The 25771-nt window shown below is 45.6% G+C and overlaps 1 protein-coding gene across 2 annotated transcripts; it reads right to left on the reverse strand.

Moving 5' to 3' along the window:
* Nucleotides 1–656: 656 nt before the first annotated feature.
* On the reverse strand, nucleotides 657–25765 carry LOC147106212 (THAP domain-containing protein 5-like). Of its 2 annotated transcripts, XM_086009110.1 has the most exons (4): nucleotides 25658–25748; nucleotides 7593–7765; nucleotides 6917–7109; nucleotides 657–6816 (listed from the first exon to the last, which is right to left on the reverse strand). In XM_086009110.1, exons 3-4 carry the CDS (start codon nucleotides 7061–7063, stop codon nucleotides 6262–6264), a joined length of 702 nt encoding a protein of 233 aa, XP_085865236.1. In that variant the 5' UTR covers nucleotides 7064–7109; nucleotides 7593–7765; nucleotides 25658–25748; the 3' UTR covers nucleotides 657–6261. The 2 variants fall into 2 exon arrangements, with proteins under 2 accessions (XP_085865236.1, XP_085865235.1); XM_086009109.1 differs by lacking the exon at nucleotides 7593–7765 and having other exon boundaries at nucleotides 25658–25765.
* Between the last annotated feature and the right edge of the window lie 6 nt (nucleotides 25766–25771).

Here is a 25771-nt window from a genome sequence, read left to right on the forward strand (position 1 = left end):
GCATCTGTAGAGAGAGAAACAGAGTTAACGTTTCAGGTCAATGACCCTTAGTCAGAACTGGAAAAAGTTGGAGATGTAACAGGTTTTTAAGCAAGTGTGGGGGCAGGGAAAGGGGGAAGGGGAGGAAAGGACAAAAGGGAAGGTCTGTGATCGGATGGAAGGCAGGAGAGATTAAAAGACAAAAGGGATGATGGTGCAAAGCAAAAGGAGATGGTAATGGGACAAGTTAAGAAACTTTGTATGGTGCTCCTGTTATTGATTAACACCATGAATTTTGTCAAAAGGCTAGCAGACATCAAGTTTTTCAATCTTGAAAGTGATACATGGTAAAAGGGCTCAGTGCCATCAAACTGAATTGCGAACTTGAACACTGACAGTTTAGCCGTCATTACAACTGCAAATTCCTGGCCAAAGTTTCAGAATCACCTTTGCAGCAGTGGTGCAATTTGAAACTGATTTTCATTATTTTTCAGTTAAAACTGTGAAACTTTTAATTTTGCAAAAACTTTTAATATACAATTAAAAGTTTGTTCATTAAGTATATTTTTTAATGTAAGTTTGCCATAATATAATCATCCTTTTGTAAAGCAAGTTGACACTTTGTTATAGTATAGTTAGTTGATCATCCAATGCTGCAAAAAAGCAATACAGTTAGATCCAGTTCTCTGCACATTTATTTAGACTTTACACATTACAGAGTAAAACACTTACATTGTCCATTTTGGACCAAATGTTTTTGACATAAGTTTTTTTTAATGTTTTTATATTTAGACACCTCTTTGTCAAATTACAATAATTGCAAGTACATTTTGAACTTTACTTATAGTTCCCTATTATAGTCTTGGGGGGCTAAATTCGGTTGATTTGCGCCTCCTGTTTAACGGGGCGCAAATCAACTAGCGCATATGCACGGCGCCGCTAACGCCTCCTGCAAAATTTAGCGGGAGGTTAGCGGTGGCGCTGCAGGTGATGACCTCATTGCTGTGCGCAGCGCCCCGGCTGTAATATTGGGTGGCGCCCCCCGACTTACCGCCGGACGTCATGTCCGACGGGGTCAGGGGGGCCTACCTGTGGCCGGGGCGGCGCTAGTTAAAGGGGAGGTGGTGAGCGGCCATTTTTGTTGCTGGCCACCTGCCAGCACCTGCCCCCGTGAAGCCCTCCTCGAGTGCCGGGCTCGTTTGCCGGCACTCCCGATCCTTGGTGGCCCAGCTGGGTGCCGGGACGCGCTGCGCCAGGCCCCTCCCCTTTAAGAAGGTAGCGCCCCTTACCTCTTAGACCTCTGACACCAATATACCCATGTGTTCTTTTATTTATTTTTCATCTAATCAAAAGACAAATCTTTGAAGTCTGACCTGGCACATCATCAGGATTATCAGATCAAACTTTAACCTGTTTTTCCGAAACAAAGCACTGGACAAAATAATGCATCAGCAGTCCAGGCAAGTATATACACTGAAAAGAATGACCAGTGACTGCCTGGTAAATTAATTAGATATTTCAACAATGTAAAACTCAACTAAATGTTAATCTTTAATACTGAGTCTTAAGATGCAAGTAGGAATTCTGGATTGCTTCTGTGTATTTTTAATGGTGGGTGTTTTCTATGTACACAATCACAAATACTCCTTGGGGAGTTGGGGATGAGAAGGGAGAGCCTCGCTGAAAGAGCCAGACTGTTGTGTACATGAAACTGGGAAGTTGTTTTTATTTTGTTTCTAGTGATCCATTGAAATAATCACCACTTCGGCAATACTGATGTACAGATTTTCTTTGACTAAGTATGAACTTTCAGGCAAAGGCTACTCGGGAAATCAGTGAAACTGACAACGACTTGGGCTTTTCCACGGTAATATCGCTGTTAAACACCCCATTAAATATTTGGCCTTGTTGGATTAGCTGTAACTGGGGTTTTAACAGCATATTGACTGCTAAACAAACATTATGGCCCTGAAAAACTAATTTTAATTTTGTCAAATTTCTCCATTATGATAAAAATTACAATTTTTAAGAAACTTTTAAACAAAACATTAAAAAATTTTTTTACGTTTGTTCATATTTCAGTTTCTTCCTTATCCACATGTGAGAGCCCCATCTTTGTTTTGCTCTCTGTAATATTTTTAAACAGTCTGGATAAAAAGTAGCTTCTCATTTCCTGGTTCCCTGTCTGTGAGAATTCTGCAATGTGATTGGCTGCTTAGACAGCTTGTTGACATCACAGCAGCCATCACACTAGGAAATTTCCACTATAGATCATTGAAAGCACTTGAACATCGAAAAAGGCAAACTTCTTGCCACAGGACAGCTTTCTTCGGGGCCAGGGCAAATGCCTTTGCTTCGCCGCTGACTGCAAATTCCAGGCCACGATCTCTATCATATTTGAGATATTCAGATCAACTTTGCTTTGTGCACTGCGCTTTTCAACTTTGATAAACCTCTAGTGTCTCTTAATCTCATGTTATACTCCTTAGAACAGGAATTAAGTTACAGAAGTAGCCATTTCTACTTTTGCATCACTGTCATTTACACTGTCAGCATTAAATAAAGTTTCATTCCACAGTAAACGGCAGCAAATCTGCGTGGTCATATTCTCTGAAGCTATAAGATACAGCCAACAAAAAGATTGCCTGATTAAAAGTAAAACAATATAACCAGGGGCTTATAATGACATCATAAATGATAACAAAGTTGTGGTTTTATCATCTTAACCATAAGGTTAAATTAGCCTTTTACTTACTTTCCTGCATACATACCTTGGTCGTAATAGAAATCGTTAATGTTAATTAAAAGTCCAACTGAAATTATTTGAGCAGAACAAAATATTCTAATGTTATCATTGCAGAATAAAGAACTTGCATGCATATAGCATTTTTCATGACCTGAGCATGCCCCAAAGTGTTTCACAGCCAATGAAGTATTTTTGAAGTGTAGTCTTTGTTGTCATGTAGGGAAATGCGGCAGCCAATTTGCGTATAGCAAGGTCCTACGAACAGCAGTTGAGATAAATGTTTAGGTGGCGTTGGTTGAGAGTTAAATGTTGGCCAGAACTCCGGGAGAATTTCCCTGCTCTTCGAATAGTAGCACAGAATCTTTTACGTCCACCTGAGAGAGCAAACAGAACCTTGGTCTAATATCTCATCCAAAAAAAAATGCACCTCTGACAGTACAGCACTCTCTCAGTACTGCACTGATGTGTCAGCCTAGATTATGTGCTCAGGTCTCTGGAGTGGGGCTTGAACCCACAATCTTCTGACTCAGAGGCAAGAGTGCTACCAATGAGCCAAGGAATAGCAATTAGGACACGATTGACAGAATTATAATTAAACATTTTACAATTCTAAATGATAGAGAATGATGAAATTCAGAATCTAGTACACATTATAAAGAGAGTATAATGTATCAGAAAGCAGGTCAATTTATTTTAAATACACATTCAACCAACTAATTTAACCATTTTGAGAACTTTAGATAATCTTTTAGACCATTAAAAATGATGCTATTTTACCAGTTGCTTGAAAATGTAACACACATATAATGTTTGTTAGCAGATTCATCAGTTGTGATGACTTCAGCACTCTAACTGCTGAAACAAACCTACCCAGGAATCCATTACTCTTGCAAACACTGTAAAAGTTTTCTCCAGTTTATTGCCGATTTGCCCTCCTACAGTGACACAGTTCAATGATAACTCAGCACACTAAGATCAACAATTCGCTGCAGTGTGATCAAGCCTAACAACATTCCACAAGAGTCTCACAATCTTTCAGCCTCAGTCTTGTGATCTCATGTCTGTATGGACTGTGATTGTTCCATTAATTTCTCTTGCTTTATCTGGCTGAAGATTGAAAACATAGAATGCTATGAGGGTAGGATTATGCCAGTACCACAGCAGCAGTTAAAGTACTCTAGTAAAGCTATTAACTGCATACAAGAACTTGCATTTATACAGCACCTTTAACACAGAAAACATCCCAAGGTGTTTTACCAAAGGAGAGGGACAAGTGAAAGAACAGACAACGGGCCATGGTGCATTAGTTAGGCAAAGTTACAGAAAGCTTGGTCAGAAATATGGGTTTTGAGGAGGTTTTTAAAAGGAGGAGGGAGAAATTGAGAGGCAGAGGGGTTTAGGAGGGAGTTCCATAGAGGGGGCTGAGATGACTGAAGGTCTGCCACTAATGGTAGGGCAAAAGGAAGGATGGGATGAACAAAAAACCAGTGTTGGAGGACTAAAGGATGCGGGAGGGAATGTTAAGCTGATGGAAGTTGCAGAAATAGGTTGGGGTGACACCATGGAGAACGCTGAAGACAAGAACTATGTATTCAATATAGATCAGTGAGGATGTGAGTGATGGGTGGGACTTCTGCAGGACATTGTGAGCAGCTGGCTTTGGAGTTGTGGAGGGTGGCAGATAGGAGGCTGGTAAAGAAGACCATTGGAGAAATTGGGTCTAAAGGTGATAAAGGCGTGATAGGGGTTTCAGCAGCAGTGGGGGTGAGGTACGAGAAGCTGCAGGCAATATTATGAGATGGAAAGAAGTGGTGCTAGTAAATGGATAGGATGTTTGGTTTGAAGCTCAGCTTTAGAGCGAAAAGAATTATCAAGGGTTTACATGGTCTGGTACAGCCTGAGAAACTGACTAGGGAGAGGGCTATATGGGTGGAGGGAGGGGAACAGTCAGTTAGCAGAAAGAAGAAAGTCTTGCATTTATACAGCGCCTTTCACAAACTCAGGACACCCCAAAGCGCTTTACAGCCAATTAAGTAGTTTTGAAGTGTAGTGTTATAATGTAGAAAATGCAGCAGCCAAATTGCACACAGCAAGGTCCCACAAACAGCAATTAGGTATATGACCAGACATCTGTTTGGTTATGTTGGTTGAGGGATAAATATTGGCCAGGAGAAGCGAATGAAGTTAGGCAGTGTCAAACAACAATGGCCTTTCTGATATTTAGTTGGAGGAAAGCTTCATCTCCATAGTTTTCTCTTGTTCTCTAAGCAACAAAAAAGCACTTGTAACTCCCAGAGCTAGGCAAAATGTGAAAAGGGAAAGAAAAATGCAGAAGAAAACGACTGAAAAGGAAAACAAGACAAAAAGACATGGAAAAGTGTTTGAATGATAATTTATCAATCCCACCATTACACTCCGCTGAAGTAATGCATTATTAGTCTATTTTGCAGTAGTGAAAGCCATATTTTGACTGCTGCTCATGTTAAGTTGGAGTAGGCAAAGCTTCACACATGCACTCAAATGCATACATACAGCACTTAGTTTTTAATGATCGAAAAGAGCTGACTTTCGTGACCTACTTTCCAGCATTAAAGTGTGAACTGTATTATAGCAGACCACTGCAGTTTTTAATTTTATATGCTTATTACTTTTTTTTTTTAACAGGAATGCACCAGTTGCTTTTCTACTGCAGCTGATGCCCATCCTTGCTGGTACAGGACCAATTTTTCCACATTTTTGATAACATAACTGGCTCCAAGCATTTCTTCCTTTAGTTGCCAGGAGATTAAATTTGGTTAATCGAGTAACTCAAGAAAACTAGTGACTTGGAGTGGCTGTATTAGTGGTAAAAGGACAGCAAGCTTGGATTAAAGCACAGACAGGCCATCCTCTGTGACAAATAGAGCTAGTCACTTTAAACATGTTTGTTTTTAGTGTAAGTTAATACTTCAGATATACACCCTCTACTGACTGAAAATCACACAACTAGGATTTGTCCAGTATTGAGTGCCCTTGATGTACTATTCCACCACCTTACTCGTACCCTTTCTAAATTAAGAAATATGTCTTTTTCTCAAATGCTTAATTGTGTAGTATGAAATTGTAATATAATTTATGTTTGAAAGACTACTTCAAGAGGTTTAACACCAAGGATCAATTCCATAATTGTCCCCACTTCAGGGCTAGTAATTTTTAAAAAATTGATCAGCATGATTAGAGATGCGCTTAATACCCATCTTATTAGCTTGACAATATGGTAACTAAGAAGGACTGCATAAAGATAACCTGAAAGCTTTATCAGCATTACATATCCTAAATTCATTAGTTATTGGTTACCCTTAATACCTCTTGAGTATTTCTGGAAATCAAACACCTCATTGAACAATGCACTGTAATCTAACCCACATAACAAGTTTCAGAAACATTTTAAATACTGTGATGAAAAGTACTACATTTTCTAAGTAAGGTGTTTGCTGTCCAGAAGTACACAATTCCCGTGATAAGACCTTTATTTTTAATAGAATCAATTAATACATTTATTGTAGCACAGTTAACTCGAATGCTGTGAAACAATTTTCCATAACCTTCATTTTTACTTCAGAAATAAGATTCTCTTGTTTCAGCTGCTCAATCAGGTTTTCCATTCTCTTAAGCTTTGCTGCAGTCCCCTGTTCTTGTTGCTGCAATTTTTTTAACTTTTTCTGTAATCTGGAAATCTTTTCCCAAAGCTGGGCCTTGTCAGTATCTTGTCTACAATACGAATGTTCAACTTGTAGAACCTCAGTGACTATGGACTGTTGATCGTTCAACAGTTGGTTCATTTCAAGCTCTTTTATCATTGTGAAGGGTTCAGTTGGTGTGTCATGAACAATTGGTTCTGGATTTCCAATGGACTGAGATGGTGCAATGTTAACTTCTGAATTCCTTTGGGATTGCTCATCACGCTGTGCATTAGGGACTGGCGGTTCTAGTCTTTCACTGGTTGTTATTTCACCTGTTGCAGCAGGACCAAAGATTTCCAGTTTTGTTACTGATGTTCCCTCAGGTAAAATATTTTTCCCACGAATATGTCGAGAACATAGTTTCTTCTTCTGAAAGATAAAGTTTTGGACTTTTGATTTGATAAAGTGGACATTTATTGCATTATAATGTGCTCAAACCTTCTACTTTTAAAATAAGGTTTAATCTTACCTGTTGATGAGTTGAAAATGAGAAGACAGTTGGTATCGCATGTGGCCTCAAATAGCGTATACCCCAGCGCCATTCAAATGAATCTGCAGTAAAATGGTCACTACATATGCATTGATGCTTAGTGGGGAACCAGTTGTCCCTTTTCATATTTTTGATCCATTTGTGAAGTCTTTCTTTGTTTTGCAGTGGAAACCTTTTTAAAGAGAAAAGACAATCTGTTTGCTACATTAACAGTTCATTATCGTGTATTGTGAAGCTTCTTTCTGAACTGCTACTCATGCTGAAGTGTAACAGTCACATGGGTTTGATACAGAAATATACTTTTGGGGATGTTTAGTGAATCAATGCGATTATAACATTATACACAATGGAGCCCACTTAAAGAAATACTCACAAAAAAACTTGTGATCATAAGCATATACATTTCTGACTAAAATCATTTAAGTTTCTGTCATGTAAATTGTGTAATTCTATTTTTCAAATGGATGATCTTTGTCTCCTGACTTTTCTGCCACTGCTGTCTTTGCTGGCTGACTTTCGAGTGCCCTGGTGCTTGAACATGATACAGAACAATTTAAGCAGCATGTCACTCTCTGCTTGTTCCACTTTAACACTGCACTTAGTTGGCCTTTGCAATAAAATCTAATATTAATCTTACATTCTCCATACAACTTACAGTTCAGTTTCACTCTTCAAAGATATAAGAGTAGTCTGTGGATGGGTGTGAAAGTTAGATCAGAACAGGATCACTTGTTTCTCTTTCTAGCCTTGCTGGAAGAATACTTCAGTAAGCCAGTGAGATACAAGAGAGCTGCCATGTAACAATATCCCAGCTTGAGCTACCGCCTTCTGTAAATGGGGATGGGGAAGAAAAGACAAGTGATACAAGTGGAACATTAGATTTTATTAAGAAATGCAGTGACTTTTATTACAATGAATTGTGGCAAATTAAGTTAAGATAACAACTCCAATTTTTTATTTCCAATTGTAAGTTTTTCCCACCCATCTTCTATTAGATAGATTATGAGAGTAAACTAGCAGGAAATATAAAAACAGACAGTAAGAGCTTCTACAGTTATATAAAAAGGAAGAGAGTAGCTAAAGTAAACGTTGGTCCCTTAGAGGATGAGATTGGGGAATAATGGGAAACAGGGGAATGGCAGAGCCTTTGAACAAATATTTTGTATCTGTCTTCACAGTAGAAGACACTAAAAGCATCCCAATAATAGTAGAAAATCAAGGGGCAAAAGGGAGGAACTTAAAACAATCGCTATCACTAGAGAAAAAGTACTTGGCAAACTAATGGGACTAAAGGCTGACAAGTCCCCTGGACCTGATGGCCTGCATCCTAGGGTCTTAAAAGAAGTGGCTGCAGAGATAGTGGATGCATTGGTTGTAATCTACCAAAATTCCCTGGATTCTGGAAAGGTCCCAGCGGATTGGAAAACTGCAAATGTAATGCCCCTATTCAAGAAAGGAGGGAGACAGAAAGCAGGAAACTGTAGGCCAGTTAGCCTAACATGCCATTGGGAAAATGATGCAATCCATTATTAAGGAAGTAATAGCAGGACATTTAGAAAATCATAATACAATCAAGCAGAGTCAACATGGTTTAATGAAAGGGAAATCGTGTTTGACAAATTTACTAGAGTTCTTTGAGGATGTAACGAGCAGGGTAGATAAAGGGGAACCAGTAGATATAGTGTATTTGGATTTCCAGAAGGCATTTGATAAGGTGCCACATAAAAGGTTACTGCACAAGTTAAGAGCTCATGGTGTTGGGGGTAGTATATTAGCATGGATAGAGGATTGGCTAACTAACAGAAAACAGAGAGTTGGGATAAATGGGTCATTTTCAGATTGGCAAACTGTAACTAGATGGGTGCCACAGGGATCAGTGCTGGGGCCTCAACTATTTACAATCTATATTAATGACTTGGATGAAGGGACCGAGTGTACTGTAACCAAATTTGTTGATGATACAAAGATAGGTGGGAAAGCAAGTTGTGAGGAGGACACAAAGAGTCTGCAAAGGGATATAGAGAGGCTAAGTGAGTGGGCAAAAATTTGGCAGATGGAGTACAATGTGGGAAAATGTGAGGTTATCCACTTTGGTAGGAAGAATAAAAAAGCAAAATATTATTTAAATGGAGAGAGACTACAGAACGCTGCAGTCCAGAGGGATCTGGGTGTCCTCCTACATGAAACACAAAAAGTTAGCATGCAGGTACAGCAAGTAATTAGGAAGGCAAATGGAATGTTGGCCTTTATTGCAAGGGGAATGGAGTATAAAAGTAGGGAAGTCTTGCTACAACTGTACAGGGCATTGGTGAGACCACACTTGGAGTACTGCGTACAGTTTTGGTCTCCTTATTTAAGGAGGGATATACTTGCATTGGAGGCAGATCAGAGAAGGTTCACTAGGTTAATTCCTGAGTTGAAGTGGTTGTCTTATGAGGAAAGGTTGAACAGGTTGGGCCTATAATCATTAGAGTTTAGAAGAATGAGAGGAGATCTTATTGAAACATGTAAGATTCTGAAGGGGCTTGACAGGGTAGATGCTGAGAGGATGTTTCCCCTCATGGGGGAATCTAGAACTAGGGGGCATAGTTTCAGAATAAGGAGTCGCCCATTTAAAACAGAGATGAGGAGGAATTTCTTCTCTCAGAGGGTCGTGAATCTTTGGAATTCTTTACCCCAGAGAGCTGTGGAGGCTGAGTCATTGAATATATTCAAGGCAGAGATAGAGTTTTTTGAAAAACAGGGGAGTCAAGGGTTATAGGGAGTGGGCAGGAAAGTGAAGTTGAGGTCGATGATCAGCCATGATCTCATTGAATGGCGGAGCAGGCTCGAGGGGCCGAATGGCCTACTCCTGCTCTTATTTCTTATGTTCTTATTAGATCTATCTGGGCTAAAAGCTATTTTTATGTAGATTTAAGATTTTGGAGATGGGAGGAAAATGTCTTCAGTGAAAATGTTGCTGAGCTATATGTTTTTATATTTTGTTATCTGACAAATCTTTGAACTCACTCTACTAAGAGCTGAACAATTTCATTAATCAATGGCTAGTCTTTATTAGAAAGTCTTCAGAATGATCTTATTCAGCTCACCTGACTTTGACACATTTGTGATCATATGGGGTTAATGGTGCATGTGACAGATTGGAAAGCTGACAGGTTTCAAATCATAATTTTTTTTATCTATAATATATAAAGATCTTACTTAGGTCCTGTCTATAAAACCTTCTTTCCTGTTATGCTTTCATCACACTTTTGTCAATTTTTTCCATTATAAATTTCTATGTCCACATTTACAATGGAAAATGCCTAAGCAAACTTTTCACGCTGTAATGATACCTTCAAGCCAACCTAAATCAGTGAGGATATGGGTGATGGGCAAGCAAGGCTTGGTGCAGAGCAGGTTACGGTTGGTAGACTTTGGACAATTTGAAGTTTATGGAGGGTGGCAATCAGGAGGTTAATGAGGAGGCATTAGAGAGTCTAGAATTGACTACCAGTGTGGATAAGGGTGTAAGGGGCGTTGGTAGTGAATAGGATATAGGGTTTGCATTATTTGATGTTGACAGTATGACCTGCAGAAGGTGATCTTGCACTGCCAGGGCTGTATTCTGGCTGTGCTATAACTGTAGCTAGCACAGACAACTTACGAACTTAGTTTAAAAAAAAACTCTTTGCATTTCTATGATGCAGCAAGGCTGACTGTCCCATCAGCTCTTTTCTGTCAGCAATGAGAAGCTTGTGTGCAGAATTCCATGCATCTGTTTGAGCAAACTGTCATTTCAGCCCTCTGCTTACACTGCTGTTAAACATGTCCTCAATACTTCACCACTTGGTGCAGTATAACTGAAAAGGAAGAAAAACTTGCATTTATATAGCACCTTATCACATTGTCAAAAGGTCTCAAACACTTCTGGAGCACAGTGGGTATTAATCTATAGACAAATGTGCCAGCCTGCTCCAGTGACGTACTACAAACAGCAGTGAGATCAACAATTAGTTCATTTGTCTTTTGGTGATTTTGTTATGAGTGCTGGCTAGGATACGTAAAAATCTCACTGATTCTCTTTGAGTAGAGATGAAGAGAATTTTTTTTATGTAGCGAATGGTTATCATCTGGAATACACTACCTGAAAGTAGTAATTTTCAAAAGGGAATTGGATATATGCTTGAAAAAGAAAAAATTGCAGGGCTATGGGGAAAGAGCAGGGGATTGGGACTAATGAGGTAGCTCTTTCAAAGAGAAGGCACAGGTATGATGGGCTGAATGGCCTCCTGTGCTGTATGATTCCATGAGGGGAACCATATTTTTTTTTACTTTCACCAGAACAGTCAAACTAAACTCATCCAATAATGCAGCACTTCCAAAATGTCACACTATAGTGTTGGTCTAGATTGTGCATTCAAAACCTGTGTTTCTTGGGATTTTTATGGATTACAGGATAGTCTGATATAGTCATTCAGACCTTATTTAAATTCAGAATTTAAAAAAATCTTAGTCTTGTGTATGTCTGCATTCCCTGTAAGTGTAAAACTTACTTCCTGCAACACTTTCTTTCACAATCGGGCTATCTCCGTCATAGTCTAATTTTCCTATTGACTTTAATGGGGGTGATTTAGTTCTACTTTCTGAACATCCCAGTTGGTGTTGTGCTCCTTACCTTTGATTGATTGGAGAGTATCATGACATTGTCTTCCCAGCCAAACTCCCAGGTCCACTGGACCTGCTATTTCTCCTCACTGCCCTTTACCCACTCACCATTGCACCACTACCCCCATCCCTTGGGATTTGGGGCCTCATTTTAATGGCCTACTCGCTCCCTCATTGGTTTCCTCTTTTTCCCCCAATCACTGCCTCTGCCCCCAAAGAATTTTTGAACTGCCCTCTTTGGAATCTTTCTTTTGGCCCCCAAACCACCTGATCTCTTTGAAAGCAACAGCGCAGACAAGATGGGCCAAATGGCCTCCTTCTGTGCTGTACTATTCTATGATTCTATGATCTCAATTCCTGACATTTCCCCATCCCATTGGGCCTCCATCCAGTCACCCACGCCCTCTCCTGCTGCCTGCCCCCTGACTACATAGAGCCCCTCCTACCATATTTTCCTGCTCCTGCCATGAAAAAGATACACATACCTGTATATTAGGAATGTTAGTGGGATTTTGGAGCTTGAGTTCTACTCCACATGACATTGCCTTCACCTACTCCTTCCTTTTTTACGCTCTCGCTTTTCCTGGCACCTTTTTACTTCCTCCATCCGTATTCTTGCGCCCGTACTTTTCTCTGTTCTCCTACCACCTTTTGCTGTTCCTACCCCCAGCACCTATTCCTTGCCACAGTGCTCTCTGACCAGTTTTTCCTGCTCCTGCCCTGAATGCCCACTCCTCTTTCATTTAATTGTAGTGTAATTGGTGGTATTGATTTGATTTAATTTAATTTGAATTAATTAAAGGGTAAGTCATGGCAGCACAGCTCAGCCCCGTGGCATGCTCCTCCTGCACTATGTGCAGGAAGTGTATCCAGCTGCAGCTACTGGCAGACCGCACTACGGCGCTAGAGCTGCGAATGGATACATACTGGAGCATTTGCGATGCTGAGGACATTGTGAATAGCACGCTTTGGGAGTTGGTCACACCGCAGGTAAAGGCTGCACAGGCAGGAAGGGAATGGGTGACCGCCAGGCAGAGTAATAGGCACAGGCAGGTAGTGCAGGGGTCCCCTGTGGCCATCCCCCTTTCAAACAGATATACCGCTTTGGATATTGTCGGGGGGAGATGGCTTATCGGGGGAAGGCAGCAGTAGCCAACTTCCTGGCACCATGGGTAGTTCTGCTGCACAGGACGGGAGGAAAAAGAGCGGGAGAGCTTGTGGTAAACCACTGTCATACCTGTCTGTGTCTGTATGTGTATTCCACTAGGTACAGGTCTGGACATGCCTCGGCTGACTCCTCCCACTATTCCAGGTATATAAGTGACTACCTCCCAGTCCCTTAGTATTCTGGACGGGTCGACCACTCGAGACAAGACCTTCATTCTTTAGTTAATAAAAGCCTGATTGTTACTCGCTCAACCTCAGTCTTTTGAGTAATTGATGGCGCATCAGAGCTATAGTGATAGGGGATTCTATTGTAAGGGGAACACATAGGCGTTTCTGCGGCCGCAGACGAGACTCCAGGATGGTATGTTGCCTGCCTGGTGCAAGGGTCAAGGATGTCTCGGAGCGGCTGCAGGGCATTCTGGAGGGGGAGGGTGAACAGCCAGCTGTCGTGGTGCATATAGGTACCAACGATATAGGTAAAAAATGGGATGAGGTCTTAAAAGCTGAATACAGGGAGTTAGGAGATAATTAAAAAATAGGACCTCAAAGGTAGTAATCTCAGGATTGCTACCAGTGCCACGTGCTAGTCAGAGTAGAAATAGAAGGATATTTCAGTTGAAAAAGTGGCTAGAGGAATGGTGCAAGGGGGAGGGATTCAAATTCCTGGGACATTGGAACCGGTTCTGGGGGAGGTGGGACCAGTACAAACTGGACGGTTTGCACCTGGGCAGGACCGGGACTGATGTCCTAGGAGGAGTGTTTGCTAGTGCTGTTGGGGAGGGTTTAAACTAAAATGGCAGGGGGTTGGGAACCTGTCCAGGGAGACAGAGGAAAGGGAAGCAAGGATAGAAGCAAAAGACAGGAAGGAGAAAAGCAAAAGTGGAAGGGAGAGAAATCAAGGGTGTAAATCGAACAGGGTCACAGTAAATAATAATTCTAAAAGGACTAAGAGTGTTAAAAAACAAGCCTGAAGGCTTTGTGTCTTAATGCGAGGAGCATTCATAATAAGGTGGATGAATTAGCTGCGCAAATAGATGTAAACGGATATGATATAATTGGGATTATGGAGACATGGCTCCAGGGTGACCAAGGCTGGGAATTCAACATCCAGGGGTATTCAATATTCAGGAAGGACAGGCAAAAAGGAAAAGGAGGTGGGGTGGCATTGCTGGTTAAAGAGATTAACACAATAGTAAGGAAGGATATTAGCTCTGATGATGTGGAATCTGTATGGGTAGAGCTGAGAAATACCATGGGGCAGAAAACGTTAGTGGGAGTTGTATACAGACTCCCAAACAGTAATGCTGAGGTTGGGGATGGCATTAAATGGGAAATTAGAGACGCGTGCAATAAGGGCACAGCAGTTATCATGGGTGACTTTAATCTACATATAGATTGGGCTAACCAAATTAGTAACAATACTGTGGAGGAGGAATTCCTAGAGTGTATACGGGATGGTTTCCTGGACCAATATGTCAAGGAACCAACTAGAGATCAGGCCATCTTAGACTGGGTATTATGTAATGAGAAAGGATTGATTAGCAATCTTGTTGTGCGAGGCCCCTTGGGGAGGAGCGATCATAATATGATAGAATTCTTCATTAAGATGGAGAGTGAAGTAGTTGACTCAGAGACTAGGGTCCTGAATTTAAATAAAGAAAACTACGATGGTATGAGGCACAAGTTGGCTAGGATGGATTGGGGAACGTTACTTAAAAGGTTGATGGTGGATAGGCAATGGCAAACATTTAAAGATCGCATGGATGAACTACAGAATTTGTTCATCCCTGTCTGGCATAAAAATAAAACAAAAAAGGTGGCGCAACCGTGGCTAACAAGGGAAATTAGGGATAGCATAAGATCCAAGGAGAGGACATATAAATTGGCCAGAAAAAGCAGCAAATCTGAGGATTGTGAGCAGTTTAGGATTCAGCAAAGGAGGACAAAAGGATTAATTAAGAGGGTAAGCTTGCAGGGAACATAAAAACTGACTGTAAAAGCTTCTATAGATATGTGAAGAGAAAAAGATTGGTGAAGTCAAGCGTAGGTCCCTTGCAGTCAGAATCAGGGGAATTTATAAATGGGGAACAAAGAAATGGAAAACCAATTAAATACATACTTTGGTTCTGTCTTCACAAAGGAGGACACAAATAACCTCCCAGAGATTTTTTTTTTAATTCATTGATGGGATGTGGGCGTCGCTGGCTAGGCCTGCATTTAGTGCCCATCCCTAATTGCCCTTGAGAAGATGGTGGTGAGCTGCCTTCTTGAACCGCTGCAGTCCATATGGTGTAGGTACACCCACAATGCTGTTAGGGAGTTCCAGGATTTTGGCCCAGCGACAGTGAAGGAACGGCGATACAGGTCCAAGTCAGGATGGTGTGTGGCTTGGAGGGGAAGTTGTAGGTGGTGGTGTTCCCATGCGTCTGCTGCCCTTGTCCTTCTAAGTGGTAGAGGTCGCGGGTTTGGAAGGTGCTGTTGAAGGAGCTTTGGCGAGTTGCTGCAGTGCATTTTGTAGATGGTACACACTGCAGCCACAGTGCACCGGTGGCGGAGGGAGTGAATGTTGAAGGTGGTGGATGGAGTGCCAATCAAGCGGGCTGCTTTATCCTGAATGGTGTCGAGCTTCTTGAGTGTTGTTGGAGCTGCACTCATCCAGGCAAGTGGAGAGTATTCCATCACACTCCTGACTTGTGCCTTGTAGATGGTGGAAAGGCTTTGGGGAGTCAGGAGGTGAGACACTCGCCGCAGAATTCCCAGCCTCTGGCCTGCTCTTGTAGCCACAGTATTTATATGGCTGGTCCAGTTCAATTTCTGATCAATGGTTGTGGTAAACCACTTTTATCGTTACACTATAGTTATCACTGTTGTATTGTTATCACCGTTATCACTGTTGTATCACGATACGAGGTCGCCTCTTGTCGCGCTGTTATACCTGGGCTGACCACCTCCGACTCCGCCCATGGCTCCACCTACCTGCCCAGGTATAAAGGTAGTCGACTGGCTGGTATTCCTCCTTGTTGGACCCGATCACCCACGAGGGTGGGCTCTGTTATTTAGTCAATAAAAACCTTTAGTTACGTTCCTAACTCGTCGCTTTTTATTGGACGAATTGATAGGTATATCAATTTTATTGACTAAATTTTAAAGATGTCTACTACTGGCCAGCCAGAAGCCCTCCCAGAAGCACAGCCACAGCAGCTTTCAGACACCGGGCTACACCAGCCACACCAGCCGGCTTGGCTGCAAGCCCTCAAACCACCGTACCTGGATCTAAACCCACAGGCAGCAAACTCAGCCCTCAACTTCAAACACTGGCTGGACTGCTTCGAATCCTACCTGGAAGAATCCGGCGCCCCGCAGAGATCCAAACTAAGACTTCTGAACGCCCAAGCGAGCCCGAGAGTATACGCACTCATCCAGGACACGACTACATACGAGGCCGCTATCAACCTACTGAAACAGCAGTACCGCAGCCCGGTAAATTACATGTACACCAGGCACCTCCTAAGATCCCGCCCGCAACAGCCAGGAGAGTCTGTAGCTGAATTTTTACGGGCGCTAAGAGCACTCGGCAGGAACTGTGACTTTAAAGCGGTGACGGCTGTTGAAAATACGGAAGATAATATCCGCGATGCCTTTGTGAAAGGCCTACGGTCCGACTACTCACGGCAAAGACTGCTTGAAGCTAAAGACCTCGACCTGGACAAAGCTGAAGCCCTCGCTCTCTCCCTGGAGGTGGCCCATCAGGACCAGGAGGCGTTTTCCAGGTACTGCTCGCGACCCTGGGACTCGGGCCCGACCCCTACCGCAATACCCTTCGCAGCGCCGCCCCCGGGACCTACCTCAGCGTCGGCGTCCCGGACCCGACCGGGCCCGCCACCCCCCGGTACCGGCTCCGACATCGGGCACCCGCGATCGGGCCGCCGGCTGCTTCTTTTGCGGCCAGGAGAAGCACCCGAGGTCGCGCTGCCCAGCCAGGAACTCTACCTGCGCAACCTGCAGGAAGAAAGGCCACTTCTCTAAGGCCTGCAGGAGCGGATCTTCAGAGGCCAGCAGTGCCTCATGCGAACTGTGGGGGCGGCCATCTTCTTTCACGGCAACTGAGGCCAGTATCCCCACACGTGAGTCATGGGGGCGGCCATCTTTGATCAAGGCAACCGACCCCAATAGTGCCTCATGTGAGTTATGGGGGCAGCCATCTTCTCCGCCATTTTGTCCTACCTCGTGGGAGACGCCATTTTACCCACCACGCCCGACTGCCACCGGGCCCCCGGACCCGACGACCGCCTCGCCCGCAGACGACAACGACTCGCTTACCTACACACTAGCCTCCGTCACTCTGGATCAAGCCCGCCCACATCACCTGTCCAAGTCGATGATGGACATCAAAGTAAACGGCCACGCCACGACCTGCCTGTTCGACAGCGGAAGCACGGAGAGCTTCATCCACCCAGACACGGTGAGCCACTACTCCCTCCCTGTCCTGCCAACGCGCAACCGAATCTCGATGGCATCGAGGTCCCACGCCACGGACATTAGCGGCTACTGTGCTGTGACCTTGTCGGTTAAGGGTACAGAGTATAAAAACTTTAAACTCCTCGTCCTCCCCCAGCTCTGCGCTGCCGTCCTACTAGGGCTGGACTTCCAATCCCACCTCCAAAGTGTAACCCTAGCATACGGTGGACCCCTCCCCCCACTCACAGTCGACAACCAGCGAAGGTTAAACCGCCCACCGCGTAACACCTGCAGCCTATCCACCCTCAAGGTGCCGCCACCTTCCCTGTTCGCTAACCTCACCCCCGACTGCAAACCCGTCGCTACCAAGAGCAGGCGGTACAGCGCTGGGGACAGAGCTTTCATTAGCTCTGAGGTGCAGCGTCTCCTGAAGGAGGGCATCATCGAGGGGAGCAACAGCCCCTGGCGTGCCCAGGTCGTGGTCGTTAAGACCGGCGATAAAAATCGCCTGGTCATCGACTACAGCCAGACCATAAACAGATACACCCAGCTGGACGCATACCCCCTTCCCCGCATATCTGACATGGTCAATCAGATTGCACAATACCGCGTATTCTCGACCATCGACCTTAAGTCGGCCTACCACCAACTCCCTATCCACCCCGAGGACCGCCAGTACACCGCCTTCGAGGCGAATGGGCGCCTATACCACTTCCTTAGGGTCCCCTTCGGTGTCACCAACGGGGTCTCGGTCTTCCAAAGGAAGATGGACCGGATGGTTGACCAGAACGGACTGCAGGCCACATTCCCCTACCTAGATAACGTCACCATCTGCGGCCGCGACCGGCAGGACCACGACGTGAATCTGGAGAAATTCCTCCGTACAGCCCAACGGCTGAACCTCACCTACAATAAGGAGAAATGTGTGTTTAACACCTCGCGCCTTGCCATCCTTGGCTGTGTAGTAGAGAACGGACTCATCGGCCCCGACCCCGAAAGAATGCGCCCCCTCATGGAGCTACCCCTCCCCCACTGCCCTAAGGCACTTAAGAGAACCCTGGGGCTCTTCGCCTACTATGCCCAATGGGTGCCCAATTATGCGGACAAAGCCAGACCCCTCATGAAGTCCACATCCTTCCCCCTTACGGAGGAAGCGTGCGCAGCCTTCTCCCTCATTAAGGGAGACATTGCCAAGGCCACTATGCACGCAGTGGATGAGTCCATCCCCTTCCAAGTCGAGAGCGATGCATCCGACTTCGCCCTAGCCGCCACCCTTAACCAGGAGGGGAGACCGGTGGCCTTCTTCTCAAGGACCCTACAGGGCCCTGAGATCCGACACTCGTCGGTCGAGAAGGAGGCCCAGGCGATTGTGGAGGCGGTACGACGCTGGAGGCACTACCTGGCAGGCAAACGATTTACCCTCCTTACCGACCAACGTTCGGTCGCTTTTATGTTTAATAACAAGCTGAGGGGCAAAATCAAGAATGACAAGATCTTGAGGTGGAGAATCGAGCTCTCCACCTACGATTATGATATCTTGTACCGGCCAGGTAAGCTGAACGAACCCCCCGATGCTCTGTCACGAATTACATGCGCCAGCGCGCAAAGTGATAGACTTCAGACCCTCCACAACGACCTCTGCCACCCCGGGGTCACCAGACTTTACCACTTCATTAAGGCCCGCAACCTGCCCTACTCCATCGAGGAGGTCAGGACCATAACCAGGAACTGCCAGACCTGTGCCGAGTGCAAACCGCACTTCTTTAGGCCGGACAGAGCAAGCCTGATCAAGGCCACCCGCCCCTTCGAGCGCCTGAGCATCGACTTTAAGGGGCCCCTCCCGTCCTCTGACCGTAATGTGTACTTCCTCAACATTGTTGATGAGTACTCCCGTTTCCCCTTTGCCTTCCCCTGCCCAGACATGACCAGTACCACGGTCATTAAATGCCTGAACGACCTCTTCGCCTTGTTCGGGTTCCCAAACTATATACATAGTGACCGGGGCTCCTCTTTCATGAGCGAGGAACTCCGTCAGTTCCTACGAGCGAGAGGTATTGCAGCAAGTAGGACCACCAGCTACAACCCCCGAGGGAACGGCCAGGTGGAAAGAGAGAACGCGACGGTATGGAAGGCCGTCCTCTTAGCCTTAAAGTCTAAGGGCCTCCCAACCTCCCGCTGGCAGGAAGTCCTCCCGACAGCGCTGCACTCCATCCGGTCACTACTTTGCACTGCCGTTAACGCCGCCCCCCATGAACGAATGTTTGTTTTCCCCAGGAAGTCGACTACGGGAACCACTCTACCAACCTGGCTGACCTCTCCGGGGCCCGTCTTGCTGCGAAAGCACGTGAGGGCCCATAAAACAGACCCCCTGGTCGAGAGGGTGAACCTCCTGCACGCCAACCCCCAGTACGCCTACGTGGCTTACCCAGACGGGCGGGAGGACACTGTCTCCTTACGAGACCTCGCACCCTCGGGCACTCCGGAGACACCACCTTTACCCCCCCCCACCACCCCCCCAATTCCAGCCCAGGTAGACGGCATGCCGGAACCCCACGAGCCTTCGCCGACCACGCAGACACCAGCACTAACACCGGATAATGCAGCACCGCCGCTGCGACGATCGGAGAGGCTTACGAGGCCTCCGGACAGACTGACATACCAGAACTGGTAGTACACTTCACCCCGCCGGACTCAAATCTAAACAAGGGGTGAATGTGGTAAACCACTTTTATCGTTACACTATAGTTATCACTGTTGTATTGTTATCACCGTTATCACTGTTGTATCACGATACGAGGTCGCCTCTTGTCGCGCTGTTATACCTGGGCTGACCACCTCCGACTCCGCCCATGGCTCCACCTACCTGCCCAGGTATAAAGGTAGTCGACTGGCTGGTATTCCTCCTTGTTGGACCCGATCACCCACGAGGGTGGGCTCTGTTATTTAGTCAATAAAAACCTTTAGTTACGTTCCTAACTCGTCGCTTTTTATTGGACGAATTGATAGGTATATCAATGGTAACCCCCAGGATGTTGATAGTGGGGGATTCAGCGATGGTAATGCCATTGAATGTCAAGGGGAGATGGTTAGAGTCTCGCTTGTTGGAGATGGTCATGGTCATGGAGATGTTGGGGAACATAGGGTCTAATGAGAGGGAGGAACTGAATGAAATCAGTATTTGTAGGGAAATGGTGTTAGGGAAATTGACGAGATTGAAGGCCGATAAATCCCCAGGGCCTGATAATCTACATCCTAGGGTACTTAAGGAAGTGGCCCTAGAAATAGTAGATGTATTACTGGTCATCTTCCAAAATTCTATAGGGCCCGATTTTCTGGATCGTGCGGGAAATTTTTGGGTTCCCCGAATGTCAGGTTCCGACCTGAAAAAAAATGGGTCAGCCAGCTGCACGCAATTTTCCCTCAAGTGGCCAATTAAGTTCCAGCATGTGGACAGCCTTGCTAATTGTCCATTTCCAGTCAGAAAGCCCCACAGTATGATGTCATCATTCGTGGTGCTTTCAAGGTCCATAGCAAGCATTGCTTTCCCTGTTGGCTTCCAAACGAACCATACAGGATGGCAGAGGAGCCTGCAGCAGCTGTGGCCAGTGCCAGACCCCGAGCTGCCTCCAAATTCGACGAAGCTTCACTGCATGCATTATTGGATGCGGTTAGGGCCCACAGGGAGGTCCTCTTCCCTAGGTCAGGCAGGAAGAGGCCTCCCACTGAGATCAAGGCTGCATGGATGCAGGTGTCAGCAGATGTCAACTCGCTGGGAGTCACCAGAAGAACCTGGATACAGTGTCGGAAACGATTCCATGACCTTCACCGTACAGGAAAAGTAAGAATGAAGTTTCCAACACCCTCAGCCTGATCCCCATTGCCTTTCCCCACCAGCACTCAGCTTTAGCACTCTCTTCCTCCACATCCCACTTCACAGTCACTTCCATGCACCCTTACCCATTTCATCTCTCTCTATGCTCACATTCACATAACTATTCCACCATGCAGCCCTCACACTCCCTCTCACTCTGATGCTTTGAACACAACTGGCAACACACAGGGAGGGCCCTTGGTCTTGCAGCCTCACACCATCTTTGTCTCCCTCTAAGTATCTATGCTATGCAATCTCTACACTCACTCCTTCCTTCTCACTCAAACTCCACTTGTCTCCCTCATTGCAGGAAAAGAGAACACACAACAACAGAAAGCGAGCCAGGACTGGAGGAGGCCCACCCTCAGCAGCCCACCTGACCCCCTGGGAGGAAGGAGTGCTGGAAATTGTTGGGGCTGATGTGGCCGTGGAAGTTGGGGAAGGAGAGACGGGGGCAGTCCCGCAAGCTGGTGACAGACTAGTTTGCCATCTCTCTCATTGACATAGCATGAGTCGCTGTTATGATTCTGAAGCTACATCATTTGGACTTATGAACATCTGCCAACTCCAATGTGCATGTAACCTTGGCATCACATCTCTAACTCCTTCCTCTACTCCCCCACAGGACCATCCAGAGCCCCCGTCCCCACTGTGGAGGAGGAAGAAGCTGTGCAGCCAGATTCCTCAGAGGAAGCTCCAACCTCTGAGGGCACAGCGTCAGCAGAATTCAGCGCACCCAGCACCAGCGCAGACACTCACACCTCAGGGGGACCTTCGGGACATAGAGTAGTGTTGTCACCTGGTGTTTCACAGCTCACAAGTGAGCCTCAGCAGATTCTGGAGACAGGGACAGCAGTGGAGAGTCCTCGTCGGAGGGCGCAGGACTCTGCCAGCTCAGCTCAGCTGCGCTGCATGTCGACCCTCTGCCTCTGGGTCCATCCGCAAGAGAAGAGGTGATGGATCTCCATGCACAGATGCAGGAGTCTCTGGCAGGTTTTGTCTCCAGGGTCGCTGCGAGTGTGGAACGAATGGAGGAGTCCATAGCGACCATGAGCAGAGCCTTTGTGGAGTCATTGGCGCAGGAACGCATCACCATGGAAAGGTTGGCAACCTCCATGGAGGAGATAAGTCACCAGCGTACGGAAAACATGGTGAGTGCTCATAAGAGAATGACATCTCTTGAGGAGCGATGGCCATCTATTGAACAGAGAAACCAGACCTTCATGGAAGTCCTTTTGAGTAGGACTGCCAGTGCAGGTACGGGACCCATGGCCCCCTAATGCGCAGCAAGGTGCTCTCAAGCCACTTCCAAGCGCTGGCCCCTTCTGGCCTGTGCAGCTTCAGGTGAGTGAGCAGCAGCCTGGTGCTCCTGTTGCTGATCCTGCTGTTCCTGGTTCTGCTGCTGCCGCCTCAACTGCTGGAGATCCTCTAATGGCAAGAAGGGAAGGAAAAAAAGGCGTCCCATGCTTCTGGTAGATGCCTCCGCTGAGGAAGTGCTGAGTGAGGGTGGCGAGAGGGGCTTCCCAGGAGCTCACATTGGAGAAGTGTGTGAGGCTCCAACCTTCCACAGCTGTGCCTAAGCCTTGAACAAGTAGCCCCAAGCCTGCAACAAGAAGGTCCTTCAACGTACAAATGGTCTCCGATTAAATCTCAGCTTTCCCGAATGACCTGCAGCTGAGAGCAAGCAAGCCGGGATGCTTCACGCCAGGTTTCATCAGTGGGGTTCCCCGCAGGCGTGTTTAGTGTGGGAAACCCTTGAAAATAGCAAGGGCCCCTTAAAATGGCATTAAACATGCCAATAATTGTTGATTAGGGTCCCGACGGCCAGTCCCGAAGAAAATCGGGGCCATAGACTCTGGCACAGTTCCCATGGATTGGAAGGTAGCTAATGTAAACCCACTATTTAAAAAAGGTGGTAGAGAGAAAATGTGGAATTATAGACCGATAAGCCTGACATCGGTAGTGGGGAAAATGCTAGAGTCCATTATAAAGGATGTAATAGCAGAGCACTTGGAAAACAGTGACAGGATCGGACAAAGTCAACATGGATTTACAAAAGGTAAATCATGCTTGACTAATCTACTGGAATTTTTTGAGGATGTAACTGGTAGAATAGATAAGGGAGAACCAGTAGATGTGGTGTATTTGGACATTCAGAAGGCTTTCGATAAGGTCCCGCATAAGAGATTAGCATGCAAAATTAAAGCACATGGGATTGGGGGTAAGGTACTGACTTGGATAGAGAACTGGTTGGCAGACAGGAAGCAAAGAGTTGGAATAAACTGGTCTTTTTCCGAGTGGCAGGCAGTGACTGGTGGGGTATCGCAGGGATCAGTGCTAGGGCCAAGCTATTCACAATATATAATGGCCCAGAAATTTGGGTCGGGGGCTTCCCGCGGGTGTAGGCCCCCGACCTGCACTTACCTTGCGCGCCGGCAGTTGAGCTGTAGGGCCCCGTGGAATTCCGCTCCGGGGCCTGGTCCAGCTGCCGGCGTGCTGTGCTTGCGTGTCCCAGGGGCGTAGTTAGTGCGATGCGTCCCCTGGGATCACGTGAGCCATGGGCAGCCAATCGGCGCAGGGAAAAGCCCATTCATAAGTAGTGACAGGAAGACCTGTCAAAACTTATAAATACTACGGCCCCAAAATAGTAGTAAACCTTCAAATAAATTTTAAAAAATCATCACACTTTTTAAATAAACTATAAATTACATTAAATAACTATTTTAAACAATAATTTAAATTTTTGAAAAAAATAATTTTATATTCAAATGGGGCTAAAAATAAACTTACCTTGCTTTAAAGTATTTATAAAAATAATAAACCTGTGGAAAAAATGTTTTAATTTTAATTAATTGACCACTTACCTTTTAAAATGCAGGGTTATGCCTGGTTTTTACATTTCTAAAATCTAAAGACTTACCCTCACGGAAAAACCTGTAAAAAAAAAACGCAAGTTCAAAGCGCACGCGCGGCGTTCGACCTCTGAACCCCTTCGTTCAGAGGAACAGAAGTGCCGGTTTCCCGCGCATGCAAGAAACTGGCACTTCCATCGGGCCCACGCGTGAGTACCCTGTGTGTACTCACCCGTGGAGACCTGAATTTCTGGGCCATTAATGATCTAGACGAGGGAACTAGATGTAATATCTCCAAGTTCGCAGATGACACAAAGCTGGGTGGGCGTGTGTGTTGTGAGGAGGATGCAGAGAAACTCCAGTATGATTTGGACAGGTTGGGTGATTGGGCAGATGCATGGCAGATGCAGTATAATGTGGATAAATGCGAGGTTATCCACTTTGGTGGCAAAAACAGGAAGGCAGATTATTATCTGAACGGCAATAGATTGGGAGAAGGGGAAGTGCAACGAGACCTGGGTGTCTTTGTGCACCAGTCGCTGAAGGTAAGCATGCAGGTGCAGAAGGCGGTTAAGAAGGCAAATGGTATGTTGGCCTTCATAGCGAGAGGATTCGAGTACAGGAGCAAGGATGTCTTGCTGCAGTTGTACAGGGCCTTGGTGAGACCACACCTTGAGTATTGTGTGCAGTTTTGGTCGCCTTATCTGAGGAAGGATGTTCTTGCCATGGAGGGAGTGCAGCGAAGATTCACCAGACTGATACCTGGGATGGCGTATGAGGAGAGATTGGGTCGATTGTGCTTATATTTGCTGGAGTTTAGAAGAATGAGAGGGGATCTCATTGAAACTTATAAAATTCTAACAGGACTAGGCAGACTAGATGCAGGAAGGATGTTCCCGATGGCGGGGAATCCAGAACCAGGGTTCACAGTCTAAGGATAAGGGATAAGCCATTTAGGACAGAGATGAGGAGGAATTTCTTCACCCAGAGAGTGGTGAACCTGTGGAATTCTCTACCACAGAAGGCAGTGGAGGCCAATTCATTAAATATATTCAAGAAGGAGTTAGATATATTTCTTAAGGCTAAAGGGATCAAGGGATATGGGGAGAAAGCAGGGACAGGGTACTGAATTTGGATGATCAGCCATGATCTCGTTAAATGGTGGTGCAGGCTCGAGGGGCCGAATGGCCTACTCCTGCTCCTATCTTCTATGTTTCTATGCAAATATGCTTGGATAGAACTCAAGCCCCAAAATCCCACCAAGACTTTTGCAGTACTCTGCAATAAAAACAATTTGACAGTCACCATTAATCAATGGTCCGAATAATATATTGTACAATACATAGTGTAAGACAATGTATCGTTTGACTTACTTATCATCAATGCCACAGGCTATCCACTAGTGTATATTGTAATATTGTGGGTTGAACTGTAAACCTGTCGGCTAAGTGTCACTCATTTGGGATTCAGTTTTACCATGCAATTCATACTGTTCCACTGATGTGCATCAACACGAAAAGCGGTCGTATATTAGAGGTGTATTGTTTTGGACTTTAAAAAAAGTTGGTATCTCCTAATTACTGCTTTCTGATTGCCCTCTTCTGTTCTGAACCTGGGTGGTGTGCCTGTATTTATGGACCCCGGCCCTTCACCCTCAGTAATAAACATGATCACATCGCTGCAATCATTCGGGCGGGCGGCGATCTTTCAGCGTTTTATACTTACGGATAGAAGCCCAACTTCTGATTGTCGGATGACAACTGGCCACTGCGGTTGGAACAACTGGCCGCCGCGCAATACCTGGGCATTTCCTTTAAAGCGGGGGGTGGGCCCCTGAGG

Source organism: Somniosus microcephalus, chromosome 16 (genome assembly GCF_052327205.1).
Source record: "Somniosus microcephalus isolate GS21.2 chromosome 16, FLI_Smic_1.0, whole genome shotgun sequence".
Taxonomy (NCBI): Eukaryota; Metazoa; Chordata; class Chondrichthyes; order Squaliformes; family Somniosidae; genus Somniosus; species Somniosus microcephalus.